This window comes from Ambystoma mexicanum, chromosome 3q (assembly GCF_040938575.1).
Source record: "Ambystoma mexicanum isolate Mex_15411 chromosome 3q, UKY_AmexF1_1, whole genome shotgun sequence".
Lineage (NCBI taxonomy): Eukaryota > Metazoa > Chordata > Amphibia > Caudata > Ambystomatidae > Ambystoma > Ambystoma mexicanum.
This window is the reverse complement of record NC_090926.1, coordinates 1,217,892,734-1,217,913,214: the sequence shown is the minus strand read 5'-3', so window position 1 is coordinate 1,217,913,214 and position 20,481 is coordinate 1,217,892,734. Positions and strand designations below refer to the sequence as shown.

Here is a 20,481-nt window from a genome sequence, read left to right as displayed (position 1 = left end):
AAGGACCACATCGACTCCTTGGCTCCTGCCCTTGCTGACTTCTGCAATCACTCCTTCGCCTCTGGAGTCTTCCCATCCCCTCCCTTGTGCATCCCCGGTGTGCAGTCATAATGTCGACATCAATAATGTCGACAAACAAAAATGTCAACATTTTTCTATATTTTTTCGAAATTTAATTTATTGTATGAATAAATAAATATATATATGTATGAGGGGGGGTGTGGGGGGTGTGGGGGGGGGTGGCAGGGGGGTGTTGGGTGAGGGGGGACCCCCCCATAGTAAATACTATTTTTATTTATTTAATTATTGACTAAATAAATAAATATATAATTGTTATGTGTTGAGTATGAGGGGTGAAAGGGTGGTTGGGGGGTGTGGCGGGGTGGCAGGGGGGTGTTGGGTGAGGGGGGGTTGGGGGGGGGACCCCCCCATAGTAAATGGTCCTTTTTTAGGTTATTTATTTATTGAATAAAGAAATAAATAATTGGTATGTGTTGAGTATGAGGGGTGAAAGGGTGGTTGGGGGGTGTGGGGGGGGGGTGGCAGGGGGGTGTTGGGTGAGGTGTTGATAGTTTTAAGGGTTTATAGTCATAATGTCAAAAAACAAAATGTCGACATTATTATTTTCGACATTTTTTTTCGAAATTTTTGTCTGTCGACATTATGACTATAAACCTGCATCCCCATCTTAAGAAACCCTCTTCCGACTCATCCTGCCCAGCTAACTATCGCCCTATCTCTATCACTCCTTTCCTGGGCAAGCTCCTGGAGAAACTTGCCATCTCCCAGCTTAATCTCCATGCTGAATCTGTTGGTAGCCTTCACGACCATCAGTCTGGCTTCAGAGCTGCCAGAAGCACGGAAACTGCTCTCCTGAACATCCGTGAGGACCTGCTCTCAAACCTTGACTCTAACATTCCATGTGTTCTCATTTTACTTGATCTCTCTTCTGCCTTTGATACTGTCAACCATACCATCCTGCTCAACCGTCTCTGTGATAACCTGGGTATCACTGGTCTGGCTCTTGCTTGGCTGACCTCTTTCCTCTCAAATCGACCCTCCCAGGTCCAACTGGGGTCTTTCCTGTCTGACATCTTTTTCTCTACCTGTGGTGTCCCCCAGGGTTCTAACCGCTCTCCCTGGCTGTTCACCCAGTATCTGGCACTTCTCGCCCACCGCATCGCTGCTCTCTGCCCCAACTTTCAGTGCTATGCGGATGATACCCAGCTCATTTTCAGGCTACCCTCGGCCTCCTCTTCTCCTTACCTCATCTCTGACTGTCTTTCTGCTATCCAGGAATGGTGTGCCGCCAACGACCTCTGCCTTAATGCCAGTAAGACCGAGATTCTACTCATCGGCACACCCACTCCCCTCCTTCCCTGCAGCTCTCTGGCCGGCCTCTCTTGGCCCTCTTCCTGCTCCTACCTGCAAGGCAAAAAACCTCAGGGTCATCTTCGACTCCACACTCTCCTTCTCTCCTCACATTTCTGACGTTTCTAAGAAGTCACACTACCAGCTGCACCTCCTCAGAGGTATCCTTCCTTTCCTTCCCCTAGAAGCTCACTGTCTCCAGAGCCCTGGTTCACTCGAAGCTGGACTACTGTAACAGCCTCTATCTAAATCTTCCTGCCTCTACTCTCCGCCCTCTGCAACTCATCCAGAACAGGACTGCGAGACTTGTCCTTGGCCTCAAGCCCAGGGACCGTATCTCTCCAGGACTGAAATCGCTACACTGGCTCCCTGTGGCTGCGAGGATTAAGTTCAAAACCCTCTGCATTGTCCACAAGGCCTTCTGGAGCCTGGGGCCAAAATACCTTCAACTCTCCCTTCCTAAATATCTTCCTTCACAAGCACTCCGCTCTTCCGCCTCCAACTCCCTCAGGGTCAGCAGCTTCTCCAAGCAACGAGTTGGGGGGAGATCTATCTCCGCAGCAGGGGCCTTCCTCTGGAACAGCCTTCCTGCCTCCCTGAAACTTGAGGAGAACCATCTCCGGTTCCGGAAGCACCTCAAAACCTTCCTCTTTGCTTCTGCTTTATCTCCCCGTCTCCCCTGCTAAATCACTGAAACTGTACTGAATCAGCAACTGGGCCACTCACCAATCTCGGTCCTTGGCCCAGCCACTCTCCCCTGCACTGCCTTCCTTGCAACCCCTGCACTGCGGGACTGTCTCTGTATCCCTACAGTCCCCCTTCCCAGCACTTGTATGCACTTATCTTGCACTTGCCACCAGCTGGCCCTCATTATTTATCTTGTTCATCCCTAACCCTGTACTGCACTTTCCCCTCTCCCTTCCCCCTTGCACTTTTCCCGTCCCCCCCTACCCATGCACTTGCACGATCTGAATAACACCTGGCCTAGTAGGATCGTGGTCTGTCTCCCCTTGTTCCCCCCTCCCTGCCTCGTCGCGCCTTGAAACACTTGTGTATAGGCGCTTTACAAATGCCATATCATATATCATAAGTTGCTTTACCCCAGCCTCCCTCCGTTACTCGTTTTCCCCTTATCACTTTCTCCATTCGCTGCCCATACACAATTTTGCCACCTCACTCAGTTTTACTCACCATTCGTATGTTTAACTTCCGACTCTCGGGACCGTCCACCTCGTTATCGCTGCTTCAACTCTGTTCGTTCAGCTTTCTGTAGACGCCGGGGGAGATTCCGAGGGACCCACCACCCCCTAGCTTGCAAGCGTAAAGCTTTTTTTTTAACTAATACTACTATCTACAGGGAGCTTCACGTCCTTTCAGCCGAATGGCAGAGGTCGTATGATATTTCCGGGACCCGAAAGCTTACTTATCTCGATGGATTTTTTAAACCATCCTCTCCGCTACCACGTTAACTGGGTGATCTCCAGCGCTTTAAGATGAGTAGCAATACCCGGTGTCCAGTCAATATGTCGAATGCATTTTTTCGAAATGCAAAAATGTCGAAAAAAAAAAAGTAGAAATTTTTTTTGGGAATGTATTTTTTTATTTAATACATTTTTTGGGGTTTTTGTAAGAAAAATAAAGTGTTAAAGAAAAAAATGGGGGTTTGGGGGGACCCCCCCAAAAAAGAAACTTTCAACATTTTTTTCGACTTAATTTTTTCGACATTTTTGCATTCGAAAAAATGTTATTCGAAATATTCACTATAAACCGCAATACCCTTGAGATGGATGGGGATGCAGACTTTATTCATATATTAATAATCGAAACAACTAGTAGTTGGCAAAAAGGATAACTGTTTTAATATCAATTATCTAAAACAGGGTGTACAATGGACATCAAAGCGCAAATTTTCTCAATGCATCTTAGAATAAAGCGTTTTTATATAGCAAGAAATTGTCATTGATGACGTTAACCTATGTATTACTAACGTCATCCTACGTGGCAAACTACAAAAACCTATTGAAGAAAGTGATAGGGTCTAGGGGAATATCCAAGTATAAGTTCTATACTAGTAGGGGACAGGAAAGTAATTGGTTTATTAGCATCAGGTGGGGCAACTAAGCCCGCTCTTCAAAATGGCCACTATAAACGTCACTAAATACACAACGTCCCATTGGTCCTACACACTAAAGGACCTTTAATTACGTGGTCCCCTACAATTGGTTGGCACTCTAACCTCCGTCAGTACTTTTCCACCTACATCTAGCAGCACGTAGACTGGACCTCCAGGTGCTGGTGAGCTCGTCTCAAACAGAGCGTCCCACCAATTAGCATATACATCCATCATCACCTCAGTGGTCTGCTGGCAATTAAGACTTTGCACTTGTCCTTGGGAGTGTTCTTAGCTCTGAAGAATTCAGGGGAGGTAAGGCACGCTCTGCCCTCATGTGTAGGTGTGATAGCCCTGTTCGTCCAACTTCATCCTTCCACGTGACTGAAGACCATGATTTCAATCTTCCAGTGTATTAAAAAAAACTATTTTCTAATAGGCCTCTGACGTCTTCCTTGTTTTGTACATGCCTTCTGAACAGGAGCTGTTCTTTCACATGATTTTGTATCCAATGTCAGCTCACCCCAACCTGATAAGACCTTGGCCTCTTGGCGACTCATCCAGCCTTGCCATTCTGAGATTCACTTTGTAATTCATTTGTTTTCTTACTGCGACACACTAAAAAAGCGGCTTTCCTTTACTAGCCCAACTCTGCTATAATACGTAGTTGAAACATCCATCCTTTACTCATTTTATGCATATATGTATATGTTGGCGCATGCCGCAATCTATTCATTATAAAGCTAGCCTCAAGAATACTTTGTCTGCTTGCGTTTCTTTACACCTGTACACTTGTAAAACAGTTTGACATCTTCATCACTTCTGTGGCATAAGCTTCTTCACCTTGGTCAATTATCCTTGATGCCTTATAGAATATCTGCATTCTCTTGTCTCTGCATCTCTTCTATATACGTCAGCTCGACTCTGCATGACGTCACCATTCGTCTTGGTCATTCATTTGCTCTGCTTCTTCTGGGATTTCATTCAAATGGCCATCATATTTTCTTGTATGCAGGTATGGTTTTCTCAATGGGAACCTTGCTTCCAGGATTCTCTTTGGTACTGGTATTCTTAGTGGTACCGCACGTGTCTCACACTCTGGCTCCCAACATATAGGTAATATGGGTGACGTGGGGGTACTCGGCTCCTTCTCTACACTAGGGACCGCCTGGAATGCACACAGACACTCAAACACACCAACATGCTCACTCTTTCCTCTGCACCAACAAACAATGGAATGCAGCTATACCCCTAGATGAATTCGGCCTAGCTGCACACACACCTATACGCCTCTGTGATCACCTCAACAGTCTTTAGAGCGCAGCTATACCCTACGAAAATAGGCCGAACTGCACACATAATCCCATTCACAAACTCCAGCGCTGCCAGAATGCAGCTACCCAAGTCCAGTTGGCCTTGGTGCACACATTCTACGGATCTCACGCAACTATCGCACCACGCCTAGCGCTACAATGCAGCTCCACACTTAATCCTCCCTGGCTGCACGCATACAGAGTACATCCAGGCACGTTTTACTACATCACTCTTTCCATTTACCTGGATTACGGTCTCCGAGGGCCTTCAATCCACAGTGCTTTGGACTCATACCAATAGTAAAAGGCGCTATACTGAGGGAGAGGGAGAGGGAGAGGAAGGATGCCATATGCCAATCTCTCCAGTCTTTACTAAACTCTGCAGAGCTATGGCGGGGAGTACTGTCGCCTGAAGATTCACGTGGTTGAGAAAGTCAGGTTTTGCACCTGATGTTCAATCAAGACTATTGGACATGTCATTTAATGGCTCATAGCTTTAAGGCTCCAAGGCCGACGAGAGCCTAGAAAATGTGCAGGTGTCCAAGGCGGCAGTTAACTCGCTGGGAGCAGCAATATGCCAGCCTCAACAATCTCAAAGGTCTTCCCACAGTTGGAGGGGGTCAGCCTTTTTGTGTCTACTGCTCAATTGCAAGAGGAAGAGGCCAGTTTGCCCAGAGGGGCCAAAGAAGAGCTCCCTATGACTCATGAGGATGAGGCGAAAAAAAACCTCTAAGCCTCTGCTTTTTTGCCCTCAGCTTCAGCATCAACCCCTAAACCCCTCTGAATCCTTGACTCACAGGACTGTGGTGGGAGGGGAAGACTGACTCAGCATTTGGAGAGTTGGCGGGGCATTACCTCCAAAGCTTGGGCACTGCAGACAGTGGCTGATGGCTACTGCCTCCCTTTCATAAAAAAGACCCCCGAATTGTCCTCCAAGAACCTTAAAGGATCCATATCCGTTCCTCTTACAGGAGATTCTCACCCTATTGGAAAAAGGTGCGATAGAGACAGTACCTGTGGCAGAGAGGAATCAAGGTTGGTACTTTCCTTATTTTCTAATCCCCAAGACGACTGAGGACTGTGACCCATCTTGGACTTGACATGCAAGTTCCAACGGAAGGACAAGTTGAAGATGGTTCGATCTCAACTCAGGCAACAGAGTTTGGTGTTTTGGAAGTTATTTCACTCTCAGTCTGGATGTTGAGAAGCAAGAGCATTCTAGATTTCTTACTTCAAGGGTGCCATAGTGGTCGGGCAGTGGCATCCTTGAAAATACAGTAGGCCGTTATGAGGAATTCTATAGGGAATTACTCACCATTTTTACAAAAGCATTTTTTATTGTATACGCGCAAGAGGTGCAAAGAAACAAAGACCTACAGGTAGCATCAGGCTCCAGGGAAGCATTTGTAAAGTCTCTTGCATTGCCAGAACCATGGCGCATCAGCCACCAAGATGCAGTTCCTGGTCCTCTGGCCTGACCTCGTATGCCTCCACTTCTCCAGATGAGCTGGTCGTGCCTCACTTTGATCTCTTCGGTATATGCTTGTCCTTATGCCTCTGCTGTGTATGATGCTTCCCTCCAGAGCTGGACACAGCCCTCTGTGGCAGTCAGCATACAGGTCTCTTTTGGGTGATAGGACAAAGACTGCACCACACCTTTCCCAACTGGTAGGCTCAGCGACAGGGATCCCTAAAGAGATCAGGATGAAAAGACAATGCGTGAATGGAGGACTGCCACTTCAGCAGTACATAGATCCTTGTAAACATTTCCCATGGGTCAGCTTTCTACTCAGTAGTCCTTGCTAACCTCTTCTGCCTTCTCTCTCTCTATAGCAATGTCTACTTTTCTAGTGTAAGTCACACACACTTTGATCAGCTTCTAGTCCCACTCTTAAACCGGTCTGCCACCTGTCCATACCTAAACATTTCTGGCTACTCCACTCACTTCAGCAATTTTTAAACTATGCTAAATTGTACTCTCAGTATTTCCTGCTCTCGCCCTGTTCCACCCATTTTCAGCAGTTCTTGCACTTATGGCTTCTGCTCATTGTGTCCCCTCACCGTTCAATAGTTCCACTCTCTCTGCTTTTCCCCTCTCCGCTGCTTTTAACAATTACCTGGTCTGCTGCCTCGCTCAATTGCCCTCTTTACCTGGTTTTCCCCTCTCAGCTCCCTGGCTTAGCAGACCCAGTTCTTCTTCCGTTTCATTATCTCTGTAGCATTTCTGACTGCCTTGCAAGCAATCTATTTCTTAAAAATTCTTCCTCTTCACAGCATTTCTTACAGCACATGATCCCTCCACCCCAATTCTTCCTATGTGGTTTACCCCTCTGTGATTTACTGCAGTCATTAGTTGGCTAACTCTCACTTGTACATGTTGGTTAACCCACTCCTCAGCTGTTCCTATTCCATAGTCTCTTGCCTACCCTATCCACGCTTATTCCACATACTCTCTCATCAGACTTAATCTTCAGACCTTTCTGCTCTTTCAGCAGTTAATTATTTTCCATTCTTCTCGCTATGTGATGTTCCGACTAAAGCAGTTCTTAATATCCCTTGCGTTCCCACTTTTCCTGCTTCTCTTTCCAGAAGTTCCTGCTCCCTCTAATTTGTATGTCCTTTTCTAACCCGAGTAGTTCCCGCTGTCACAGTTTTTGATCCCATCTCCCCTCCCTTTGTACCTCACTCGCAGATCCTATGCCAGTGGACCAAAACCTGTGGCTCTCCAGGTGTTCTGGACCATGGCTGCCATGATCCCTAACCATTGACTATGCTGGCTGGAGCTGATGGTAGTTGAAGTCCAAAATCTATGGAGAACCAACAGTTGCAGATCCTTTTCCTATGCCCTTTCCAAAGTGGTTGTTGCTGAACACCTGATTTAAGGTCTTTGGGTTGCCCTTCTACATGCCTATCCCTTATGAAAGTTTAGGCTAGAGATGCTGCTTAGTTTATATGCTTCATGCCGAGATCAACACCATCTCTCACCTCCACCAGGTCCCAGAAGTACACCTTTCCATCCTCTGAACAGCTCACCACATGTGTATCTTTCTCCGTCAAGCAGCAGTCCAGCTTATAGTCCTGGTTCTTATGCCCAGTGTACCTAAAGCACCAAGAAATCACATGTCGGCTACGCCAGATCGACACCCCTTCCCAGAACTCAACTTCCCAGCACCCATTCAGACATTTGCCCGGTATGAGGGCGATTATCAAAATGCATTAACTGCTGTAGGAAGCGGATATTTTGATAGTGGCTGTGTAGTGTCTATATACAAAAGGACTAGTCAGCTGTTTGCTAGACATAAGTACTCCAGTGGTTCTATGTTATTTAAACCACCCAAATTACTTCGTTGTATTTTACTTCCAAGTAATTACTTCAAATGTTTACTTCAATATTTTTTATTTTGGGGAGTTCCCCCATACCCCTACTTTCCCTTCACGACTACCCAAACCCCTCCCCACCTCCTTTTAACCCACAACTATATGTATTTATCAAAGTAATTTCAAAGTACTTGCTTTTGTAAAAACAATGGGATACCACTCCAGGTCTGGCATGGACCCGTTAACCACACGCGTGCTGCCACAAAACGAAACTGTTTACTTGGAAAACTAGTTTTATAGATTAATGTTGCTTGAAAATGTAGATGTGATCTTCTCAACATCCTCATAATGGAAAGGTGGGTGGAAAGATGATCGGAACCTCGTGGGCGCTCTTGTTCAGTGGTCCCGGCGACATCGGTTTAGACAGATTTCAATCAAAGCTCCCACGTTATCACTAACCCGAAGCCACTATGTGGGGTAGAGGGCAGAGTGCATGGTCCCTTTTGTCAATATCCACTTTCAACTCTGTTCTCTGGGTTGCAAATGTGTCTCGGCCTCCTTCAGATCTTTGACAGATAAACTGCAAAAATGTGTTGTGTTCCTCCTTCCCTCCGAAATGCAAGTCGGTGATCATTCTCTGGGGGGTGGGGGGGGGGGCGAATTCCTGTTTAATATCCATGAAGGGTGGCACCACCACACTGAGCGAATGAAACGCATGCAGGCACTCCTGCCCCAAACCCTCCATACTACTTGTACAAAAACATTGAATACTTGAACATGCTACTTTTGGATGGGTCAAACAAGGTCACACGACAGCTGAACATTTAGAATAGCAGCATAATAAAGATCAGTCCTGATCACTTAGGAGGTGCAGCCATTGTGTCCATCATGCCCCCTATCCTGTGTGTTTGAGAGATTTGTAGTAAGAGAAGAGATGTTGGACATTCACCATTGTGTATTTTTGGTGATCTAACCTCCAGGGATATAAAGAGAAACATGGTCAGTCAAGTTCTTACCCTCCCAGCAGCTCGCCAGTGTCCTTATCCAAGAGCCGAAGAGTGGAGTCCAGGCTTGCGGCCAGTGAGCACTGTCCATCCTTACTGAAACTCACACAGGTGATCGGACCTGGGACGAGAGACACCAGTCACACGTGAATAAACCTGTGAGCAGGGTTCAGCAGCAGAATTCTTTGTGCCGAGTTACCTCAAAAGACCCTAAATAAATCCCAATAAGATAAGCTGACCCACGTCGCTCCCACCCAGTAACAGGGATCGACCTTGTTTACACTGAACCAAGCACTTACTTCCAACAAAGTCTGCACACATCTCGCCCGTACGCAGGTCATATCGCCGGATCTGCCCGTCTACAGATCTACCAAAAGAAGGTGGTTAATTAGGTGTTGAATGAATTGCTGGGACACAAGTAGCCTTCCCTCCTTGCCCACTATTCTCGAGAAATGATTGTTCCAAGTTCAAGATCTTAGCTTTGTGTCAGATTTTTGACATTAAGATTTTTAGCAGTGCAAAGGCTAGACCATAGTACAACCTACTCAATTCCAGACATTGTTCCATCCAGAATGAGCTTGCATCGTCCCAGAATGACTCTGATGTAGCTTCGCAATCTACACTTGGCCTATCCTGCACGAGATAGAGATGTTTCTAATAAATATGAGATTTTGCATGCCCATCCATATTAATCTCCAAAAGGCGCAGAAGAAAACTCAAAACCTCCTTTCCTGTCTATGTGAGCAGAGCCCTAAAATCCAAAGAGTTCTCCTCAAAACCTATAAATAGTGTGGGCACCAGAATTACAGGCTACGAAATATAACAACTGGACACAGTATGTTCCTTGAACAAGCGGAAGGTAATTTTACAACGAAAGAAACAACCCATCAGCAGAAGCAGTAAACAATGGCTCATTGCAGATGCAGGAATAGTTGCAGAATAGTCTGGTACCAGAAAGGGGTGCCCCTTTTATCAGAATGCCTGTGGCTCCCTTCAGTAACTCACAGAGCCACAGAAAGGTTAATCTCTCGTGTGGTGTGGTACCAAAATTAAAAGACCGAGCCCGCTGCAGTAAAACACTCACCCAGACAGGATCTCGTGGTCAGACACCTTTATGCTGGATACGCCATCCTTGGCTTCATCCAATATCTGGATGGGGTCCGGCCTCCGTGAGCGGCAGTCCCAGCACCGTATGGTGGAATCAATGGATCCTGGAGGAAAAATGTTGGAACTTCGGTGAAGGGCTTGTCCCAGATCGTGACTAGCCCACACCACACAACACCCAACCCGCAGACAAGAGTTAATGGTCCACTAGCAAAGCAATGGGTCCCGGTCCTCTCGGATTGTAAAGCGTTCCGTTGCTTCCTGAAGCTATGTCTGCACTGAATATATAACACAATAATAAATTATGGCTGTGCTGATATGGCTTCCTTCCCACCCCCCCCCCCAAATGCAGAGCGATCAGTTTTGCTTGATGAGGGCTTTTGTGTGACATGAATACTGTCTTAGATGTCCAGGTCCCACTTGAGAACATTTGCTAAGACCAGGTGTGAAAAGCCTGTGCTCATCATCTAGGTTGGCCTCTCGGAACACTCACACAATGCTGCTTCTGGGAATCCCTCCAAACACAAACAATGACACTGGGGAGAAGCAGGGACACAAGCCTGGTCTCTGGTGGAAGAGGAACGCAAGGTAAGAGTCGCAGCTAGGTAGTCATATAGTCCCTGCTGTCCCCACCACACTGTGTGTGGAGGAGGACGACTAGAACATGTAAAACGCAGTGATGAAAGTCCAACATCTTTCCCCCCAGGAGTGGGGAGTCGGCCATGAGGGGAGCACAGCAGTAGAGGTGTGGTGGGGACAGGAAGCCAGGAAAAGTAGTGAGATGTGGCCATGGTTGGAAAGGGACAGATGTTCGATCATAGTTCACTGAACAAGACTTCACAGTAATTCAATTTTTGTTCATGGAGTTAATTACCTGACAGTATCACTGTAGCCTCCTCGTTAAATTGTACACAGTTCACTTTCTGTAGGAGGAAAACATGATTTCAGAAAGAGGAGTTGCAGAAGCCACAATAGCACAAACATTGCTCCAATTTCTTCCATGTGGAAAATGCCATGTCATCCAAGTGGCCCCAAAGTCCCTTCCCTGATTTTCTATGGTATGTCTTTTTAACAAATATGCTAGGGTATTTACTTTTGGGTGTGGGTAGGGGTGCGGTGGACACTTTTCTGACACAAGCTCATCCATCTAGGGTCTGAAGTATTGGAATTGAGGAGCACTGGGAGAGCTGTGTGTTGTTACCAGTAGTAAAATAGCAGTGACAGGATGGAGAGACACTAGACGAGTTGAGGCACTATTCTACGAAAGAAATGATGGGGAGCAGCAGGTCACAATGAAAGTGCTCTGGAAAAGCTGTGGACCGATTCCAGTCTAGAAATAACAAACAGAAGGCATAGTACAGGACAAGACTAAGGTACACTCCCACGGCCTTAGTGGATCCCAGTGCTGGAACAGGAGAGGGTGTTGCAGGATAAGACGGACATGGATAGAGTACACTTCAGTAAATTAACAGCATGGCTGCTGCATGTTAGGAGTGAAGTGCAATGGCAGGATCTAACTGGGGAGTGGGGTCAGTAATGGAGCTGGATGGGTACGTGTTGCAAAGCTGGAATAACAGTACATGTTGCTCGTCTGGGTTGAGGTGCAGCCGCACAGCAGCGTATGCTCATGTAAAGGATAAGCAGTGCAAGTAAGAGGTCAGGACCTAGGTGCAATGACGGCGGTGTGATTAGGCCCCGGTGCTAGGACAGCATTGGGGTTCAGTGAATAGGGATCCAAGTTTGCTCACTGAGCTTTGTGCGGATCCGGTAATGGAATAGCAGAGGGAGTACAGGTAAAGAATAACGTGAGTTAAATAGTATCAGTAGAGCCAGCTCTTAGTACGGTAGGTGTCCTCAAATGTGTAAAGGCTTTCTGCATCCGCAGAGCCATGTGGCTCTGCTCCAAACCTCAAAAACTGGGTAAGTATAAACAGGGAAGGCTCTGGGTAATTGCGCTGGCCTGTTAAGTAGTATACTCTTAACAAAAGTAAGTGATTAGACTCCAATTCTTATTCAATACAAGTCAACACAAGTGTCTTGATGTGCTCAAACAAATGTAATTTTAATTCAGTGTGCATCACAAAGTTGAACCTTCCAGCCTACAAGTGTTTCGACAAATTTGTCTTTGTCAAGGCAAAGTTGGTATTGGATAAAGGTCTGGTAGGTGGGACTAGGCAAAGTTGGTATTGGATAAAGGTCTGGTAGGTGGGACTAGGAAGTCTTGTAGCTATTGGTGATCATTTCACAATTTGGTCAAGATAAATCATAAGACCCTTCGGCATGGTTGGGCAAATCGACTCAAAAGGTAAAGAAGAGTCCTCCAAAAGCACAGTGGCTACGTGTCAATATATACCCCCTAATGGGGAGGCCAGGCGATCAAATATCTCACATGTTCTGCCGCCAGAATAATGTGCATTGCAAGAATTAGGGTTGGTTCTAAAACACAGGGGCAACATGTTAGCATTCTGGTAATTTGACAGTGTTGTACAATGGTAGAATTGGAAAGCATTGGTAGAGCTCTGTGGAGTGCAGTGACGAAATAGCAGCTGGGAAGCAGGATTGAGGTGTCTCTTCTGAACTTGGTGGCAAAGGAAAAGGTGCTGCAGGGCAAGATTAGGTATGCTGGTAGACATGAAAGTAATGTCAGTGTTGGAAAAGCAGGGGTTCTGCAGGTAAAGATTGAGCCGACTGAGTCCAAGTACTAGAAGTGGTGCTTTGTTAGGAGAGCGCAAGAGTGTTAGAATAGCAGTTGGTGCCGCAGACCAGTTTTGGGGAAATGTCCACTAGAATTCGCAGTGCATTAGCCACCTTACCCCGGCGTGCCCACGGAACTTCCTGATCACTTGCCCTTTGGCAACGTCCCAGAGCACCACCGTTTTATCCGATCCGCAGGAGCACAGCTGGCTGTTATCGAAGGACCTGAGGAGAAAAGAATAATCAACAGTCAGACTGCGAAATAAAATTGCCTCTCGCACCAAAGAAAAAGTGGCCCACAGCCTAAAGCATGCCTTGGCAACCGTTTGAGTAGCACACCAGAGGGAGATTTTGGTAAAATGTGTTGCATATTGTGCATTTTAAAGGATATTTGGGGATATCTGTGCAGCAACGGTCCTTCTGACCAAAAGAAAAACCGTGCCCACACTAGCATGTTTGGCCTTCACTTAAGGCATTGCCCGAATGCCCCATGGGCCAGTGTGAGCCTGAACATCAATGAGATGCTGAAACCTGACCAGTTTCTGACCAAAGGGGAGGTGTATGCCAGCAGCTCAACGGGTTATTAAGTGCCCTCCCCGCAAGATCAGAAATGAAAGAAACACTCATTCGGAACGAGTGCGTTGTGGTTGTAAATGCTGCCCCTCAAATTACACATCGCTGTCAGCCCATGCGCTCTAGTAGTACAGTCTTGCTGGGTTCGAAATTAAATATTCCATGGGCAGGGGCTAAAACCAGCTCCTGGGTGTCAGGCATCACCCTACAGGCGGGATCTACCACTGGGGATATTTCCCCTCCGTGAAAGAGATAGTGAGCTAAAGAATTAGTGTAAGACTCTCGAAACCGGGACTTATTGGCCGGCAGAGGGACTCCCACAACCCCCACTTGTTTTTGCATAATTAAAGTAACTTTAGGGTAATCCCGATGTGGACTCGCTGCACTTAGAGAGGCACAGCTCCACCATACTGATGAGGCTCAATGAGGCAGAAGCACATGTCTGGGGTTGCTGTTGGTACTCTTGTTCAGAGGAGAATTGCCTGGCATTTCGATACTGGAATGCCCCAGGGCAGGACAAAGACTGTTATGCTATGGATATTTCTCCTCTGTGAAGGAGACAATGAACTAAAGAATCTGGGTAACACCCGCGAAACAAGGTCTTATTGGCCAGCAGAGGGACACCTAGGACCCCACCGCCCCCTTGATTTTTGCTACTACTGGGGAACTAGGAGCAACCTGGTACTTTCACTTTTCCCCCATTATGTATGATCCAAAGGTGTATTAGATGTGTTGTAATTCTTTGTTAACATTCTAAAGTAAATGTATCACATACGTGTTTGTAAGGCACCAGGTGGCCCGAGGAGCCAAAAGTAGCTCCTGGGAACAGTTGGTTTCAAGCAAACCAGGTTTGCCTAGGCTAGAAGCAGGAGCTAAATAGCTCCCAGCTGCCCTCACTGATTTAAGGGAAAAACATTGTGGGGCCGAGCTCCTAAACTGGCCAACCATTGTATCAAGCACGGATAGAGAAAGCTGGACATTCACGATAAGTTCGTTTTTGGACATGGCACACAAACGCTGGATGTAGGCCAACAATTCAGTCATGATGACAGTCCGCCTGATCTATCGGAGGCACGTGAGCATGTTTTATGCCTCTTTTCTTTTTCAAAGCAAAGAGACATTTCTCCAGATGTACTTAAATTCTACCAAACAAGTTCACAATTATTCCCGGCCGCTCTCGCGCACCACTGGCTTTTACTCATCGGCGAGCACTTACCCGGCAGCGTCCAGCACTTCGTATCCATGGCCGCTGTAGGTTTTCAGGTGGGTGCCTCTATGGGGGTTCCACAGCTTCAGAGACTTGTCACTTCCACAAGTCAAGCAGTAATTCCCATCCGCTAGGTCATAAAACCAGAAAGATAATGAGATTGAGGACAGCGTTTTAAGCTGTTTAGACTTCTCTTCCAGGAATATCGCCGAAAGGTCTTCCCTACAGTGGACTTTTCAACTCCCTTCTCTGGAGGAGATTCTTTTTCTGCCCTGGATTCGGATTAACCTACCAGAAGTCTAAGAACACTGCTTGTAGGCAGGCTCCAAACACTCATTCTATTACATTTCTAGTTTCACCATTAGCGTGGGGTACTGCTAGGAGAGAGGTGACATTGTTTGGCTATACACCCACCCACTGACCAGGTTAATGCTTATGGACATTCCCACCAACTACATGCCCCTACCCCACCCAACACACACCCTCTCCTGGGATCTCTTTGAACCAGCTCTACAGTAACATCAAACTTTGTACGTTATGGCATCTGCCAGTGTTGTTATTTCTAAGCAGTCTTCTGAGAGGTAATTGAGTTCCACTGTAAATCGGCTCCAATGACTTAAGCAAGCGTGCCGCCAGCTCACTTGCTTAAGACATTGCAATGTGTGTGTCTTTGCGTGTGCGCCGACATCCTGTTAAACACAAGCGGTGGCGAAGCCATCACTTTTGCCTTCTCTATATTAGATGGCCATATGCCCGGCAGAACCGTTTTGGCAGTGCTTGGCAACTATGTCCACACAAAGGAAAATCTATAGGCACTGCCAGTGCGCGTTCATGAGTTGGGAGTGTGCCTTGCCTAATGGTAGCCGAGCACCTGTAGTGGAACCAGACCAGTGATTTCCCCTCTGCTGACATCAGAGGCAAAGTGGGCTTTTTGCTATTCCCAAGCAAGCATTTACCAGGAAACCAATTCTAAGATTGAGTACAAACCTATTGCCTTTGTTGGGCTAGGGAAGAGGGCGGTGGGGGGGGGGGGGGGTTGGGGTTGTGCACCTCATCGATTGCCATTTGGAATCACAACTTACAGGTTAGAGCACAATTGAGAGAATCCCAACCTTTGTATAACTGGACACCCCTTTGTATGCATAGTGGATTGCGATTACAGTATCTAGTGCAGATCGCCAATAAGGGCAACTAAAAAAATACTCTCCTGTAGTGCCTGCATTACTTTACATTACCAGAGGAGTGTTACCCTCACTGTACCGACATGCTGTAGTCGGACCAATGTGCGGGCTTCTCAGGGGTGTAAGGTACGAAGATGTATCAATTTCACACCTACAGAGGGCTTAATGCCAAAGAAAGGTACATCTCGAATCTACACTGGAAAACATAGCCAAAAGGTACAATTGCATAATGATGAAAAAGACCAGATGGGTTTATGCTGAAGGAATGGTGGCAGGAAAAGGTATAGGCGCAAGAGAATTATATTTCTAGCACACCATTAAAAAAATGAAAGGGTAGGGGCAGAGCTAACAGACAAAAGGAGTCCACCTCAGAATATGGGGCAAGCAAAATGTGGACTAAGAATTTCAGGAGAATTAAATGGTTGTAAAGTCTGTTAGGACAGATTTTTCTTACTACAGCCTTCCCAGTGTTTTCCAATGGGGATCCCCGCAGATCTTCTGATCCTGACACAATGATTCTGAGTGAAATATTTTTTCGCCTTACTCGCGGAACTCATTTTGTTTTAGAGCACTGTTAAGCCATTATGGCTAAGGGGGCTCCGTCCCCCCCCCTTGATGTCTATTGCATAGCACTACTACCCTCCATATGAAGAGCTGTTCCCCTTCTTTGTGGGTTGTGGCAGGTCAGAAGAAGAACGCGTACTGACATTTCAAAACTGAATTTATTAAGGAATAAGAATAAGGCCTATCTTTCCCCATTGCTATGGGGTGCTCCCTACCTAACAAAGTTACTAAAGGTGCTCCTGGGGTTTGATTTTTGATAACTTCTTCCCGGTTCTTCTTAATAGGTGATTTTTAAATATTCTTTTGTGACTACTTTAATCAGTTCGTGTAATGCTTTCAGGATACTATCCTTTTGTTCTTTCTCATAAGCTGGTCTCTTTGACCTTGTGCATGTATCTTGACCTGTAGTCATGTTTTTTGCATACATGTTGTTCCCCCCCTTTCTAAGTGGTATTTTTCCCTTTTCCCAGAGTACTGATATCCAGCCTTTACAACTCTCCCTCTTGAGATTCTCTTCTGCTTACTTCTCAATATTCTGTTTATAGTCTCTGTCTTTGGACCCATCACTCTGCCTTTCTCAGCAGGCGTTAGTCCTGTCATTTTAGTTTCTCTCTCAATGGATTTCAGGCTTCTCTCATTCCCATCATTTCATTCTCGTACTATCCATGTTGTACTTGTTAACTTGACTGGGATGAGTATGAGCAGGCCCATAATGATCCCATGGTGGCCTCCCAGGTCTTCCGTTTTCCCAGTTAACTTGTATTCTCAGGGCTAACGTCGCCGGGGCCTTGGTTCGCTCAGTGTTTGTTCTGTTCTACCCTTTGTCTGCTTTTCTCGTTATTTCGATGTTCCGTACACTCTTTCTGGACAGATGTCCGGTTCCTCCGATATCGGGACGCTAAACGGTTTTGACCAGGTGGGGTTTCAGTTTTGTTGACCGCCGGTCTGACACAAAATCTCTGTGGTCACGCCACCAGCATCGGCTTCTCGCCCTCTCCGGGTTACAGGACACTGTGTGTCAAGCGCTCTGCTTTTGGTATGCAAGCATTTTCCAAACTTGCGGGCTTCTTTGGTCTCACAATCCCCCTCCCCTCTCAGGTACTACATCACTGTGTTGCTTCTCCAGCCTACGTTCTGTCTCTCTTTTTGTGTCTCACCCACTAGTCCCCGGGGATCTGTCATTCCAGTGGCCAGGAAACGGCCATCGCTCTTGGATCCAGTTCCTGCGGATGGACCAATGCGGGAGGAACACCTGGATGGAGCGGGGGAGATTTAGGGGAGTGGGAGACGCAGATGGTGAGATGTGGTATCACCTTCCCTTTAACACCTTTTCCCCATCCTACCAGGTAGGATATTTAGGTGCTCAATCCCCTCCCTTTCTCTGACAAAAACACTTTTTCACACACAGCTCAGCAGAAGAACTTCTGAAACCTAGATAGATACAGTATTCAGAGTGGTCCAGCGCCAGGTGGGTGCTCATTCGAATGTCTCTGTTAGGTATCTAAGAGGTGGCAAATGTAAAAAGGAATTGTGAAATCGAAGTGGTCCTGCAATGGGTCAAGCTAAACCCTGTGCACATTCGAAAGTATTCGATAGTTAAGTCAAAATGAAATTGGTACAAGCCTGGCTAAGGGAGAGGAAGGGTCTAAACCTGGCTGAGGGGGATCCGGGTGAACCACGAGTCACCTGAGAAACAATATTCTCTGAACATTGGAAAAGAGGATCTGAGCCCGGAAGAGGGGTATCCAAAGTCATAATCCTTGTATAAAAGGGATCTGTGCCTGGCTGAGGGAGGGCCAGGGTGAAGAGTGAGTCACCTGAACTTAGTACGTGAGAGGAAAGGAACTTTGTTCGTTTTGGTACATCAGGCCCTCTGAATCAAGAGACTTTGATAAGTACAGAGACTTGGGCACAGAAGACCCTGATGCTAGTAGTTGAACTGTATCCTCGTGCCGAAGAAGCCAGAGTGTACTATGCTAGAGTGAACCGATGTGTCCCAAGCTGAAAACATGGGGAAGGGAGGCAAACGGCCTGAACATCCTGACATATTTTTGTGAACACTTCTTTCTTTTTCATAAACACTATCCCACACTATATGTATTTTGGAGTAAGGATTGGCAATAGTTCTTTTTTAGTATAGGCCCTTTTATTTTGACGAGACTCCACTAGGAATGCATTATTATTTGATGGTCGTAACTTGCTCCCATCTGTAGATTTAGGATTAGATGGGCGTTTATGGTGGTTCTCTCTTCATTCAAGTCTCTGTATGGTATTCCTAAGGATGTTATTTCGGGATAGCCTTTAGGGAGTCCCTCACAGGAATGGGTGTCCTTGTCCACATGAGGGAGTCTCTCCTGGTGAGGCGGGTTGGGGGTGGCCTCCCCGTTGGGGAGAAGGGACAAATTCCCTCAATTTGTCACAGGGCATTTTCCCCATATATACAGCAGAACCAGACTGGTGGCAGTGGTACCTTAGTTTAATCGTTTTTGGGTGCACTCTGGAGAAACTCCTTTTTTTATTGCGTCTTAGACTTTTGCTCACTACAGCGCTTAAAATGGTTGACCGTGTTGTTTAAGCCTTGTCTTTGTGGTGCATTGTCCTTTTTGCCATCTTCCTCCAGAGGAGGGGTAGGGAATAGACATATATGGTAATTTTCTTTGCAGGCTCTGGACAGAGAGCCTTTGTGCGTGTGAAACTGGTTTGTCTGGGTAAGGATCTGCAGAGAGCTCACTACATATTCTAAACACATTTCAGGTTGTGACCGAACCTGGGCTGGCTGTCCACCTTTGCCCAGCTGCCCAGAGTTTGAATGTTGCAGGTCCCCAATAAACGGCCTGGGGTACTCCCAGCCCAATAGTCTGTATATCAGGAGAGGACCTGGGACCATTGCTTTAGACGACCGCTGGAGCCAAGTATGACACATGAGGGGCCCCAGAGGGACGCTGGAAGGCTGCTGCTGGGACAACCATTTGCCAGAGGAGACCTTCCACAATGCATCCCAGGCTCGAAGTGTTTTTTCTAACCAGTTGTGAACTCTGCATCTCGGTGATCGTCCCCCTGGAGCTTTGAAGAGTTGTGGGCCTGTAGCGTCCAGAGGGAGACTCCTTTTGATTGGATCTTGCACACAGCTTGGGGCTGTGAATCCTACAGTGCATCCTCATAATGGATAGAACAAAAAAGCAAGCGCTGTTGGGAGTAACAAAACTGGGGTGCGCTCGCTCTCCAGCAATAAATCGAATGGTCAGCCGCAGCAGAAGCAACATACAAGGTTCCCCTAGGCCTCTTTATAGGAATATCTTTAGAAAATTAATGTATGTTGCAAAACAACGCAGTAGACTCCTAGGTCAAAAGTTCAATAATAGAAAATCAACAGGATTCCCGAGTCTATTAAGAGTCCAATGTTCTTCCAAACAGTTTAATAGTATTTTATTGCTGTTTACAGCTGACGCACGTTTTGACCATTCGGTCGTCCTCAAGGCAAATTGGTCCGAATAAACGCTCCTAATGTTGCTAATAATCCACCGGTGTTCGGGAGATGCTGAGAGGAGACCTCCTAAGGTGAGGGTCCATCCTCAAGGTGGTTCCGTAAACCAACAACTGCAATTAAGTCCTTAATGAACATTACTTGATGGTAACTTCTCATATAAATTGGTGTGTGCTGCAAGTTATTAGAGTCCAAAGTAACAGGTCCTGATACCAGTGTGTATGGAATAAAGGGGCTCAATCCCTCGTTCCTTGTAAGTAGCGTGGCCTCATCATCATAATGAAACTGGGAACTTGTCATATTTTTGCAGACCCTGTGTTATGATAGGATATGGCATTTATAACGAGCCTGTGCACAAGTGTTTCACAAGCTGATCATATTGTCCGCGGGATCCTGTGGGTCTTCCATGGTCTTGGGATTGAAAGCAGAGGTCCTTTTCATCTTTAGCCCAAGTCCAGTCTGGTGGTCAACATAACCAAGTTTGCTGGCGGACACTAGAGCCACTGGACCCAGATGTCAAAATTGTCACTGGAAGACAGTGCTCCACCCGTAACCCCT

At 46.5% G+C, this 20,481-nt stretch overlaps 1 protein-coding gene across 3 annotated transcripts in view; it reads right to left on the bottom strand.

Annotated features, from left to right (window-relative positions):
• Positions 1-3,207: 3,207 nt before the first annotated feature.
• The window catches only part of WDR83 (WD repeat domain 83), an 81,887-nt gene continuing 64,613 nt past the window's right edge, over positions 3,208-20,481 (bottom strand). For 2 of the 3 annotated variants that reach the window (XM_069604104.1, XM_069604106.1), the window contains exons 3-10: positions 14,704-14,824; positions 13,034-13,139; positions 11,095-11,143; positions 10,201-10,327; positions 9,416-9,483; positions 9,129-9,237; positions 7,780-7,894; positions 6,112-6,484 (exon numbers count right to left, since the gene is read on the bottom strand). In XM_069604104.1, the coding sequence (XP_069460205.1) occupies positions 6,344-6,484; positions 7,780-7,894; positions 9,129-9,237; positions 9,416-9,483; positions 10,201-10,327; positions 11,095-11,143; positions 13,034-13,139; positions 14,704-14,824 (836 nt within the window). In that variant the 3' untranslated portion in view covers positions 6,112-6,343. Of the gene's footprint in view, positions 6,485-7,779; positions 7,895-9,128; positions 9,238-9,415; positions 9,484-10,200; positions 10,328-11,094; positions 11,144-13,033; positions 13,140-14,703; positions 14,825-20,481 lie in introns of all 3 variants that reach the window. The other variant, XM_069604105.1, reaches the window with a different exon arrangement.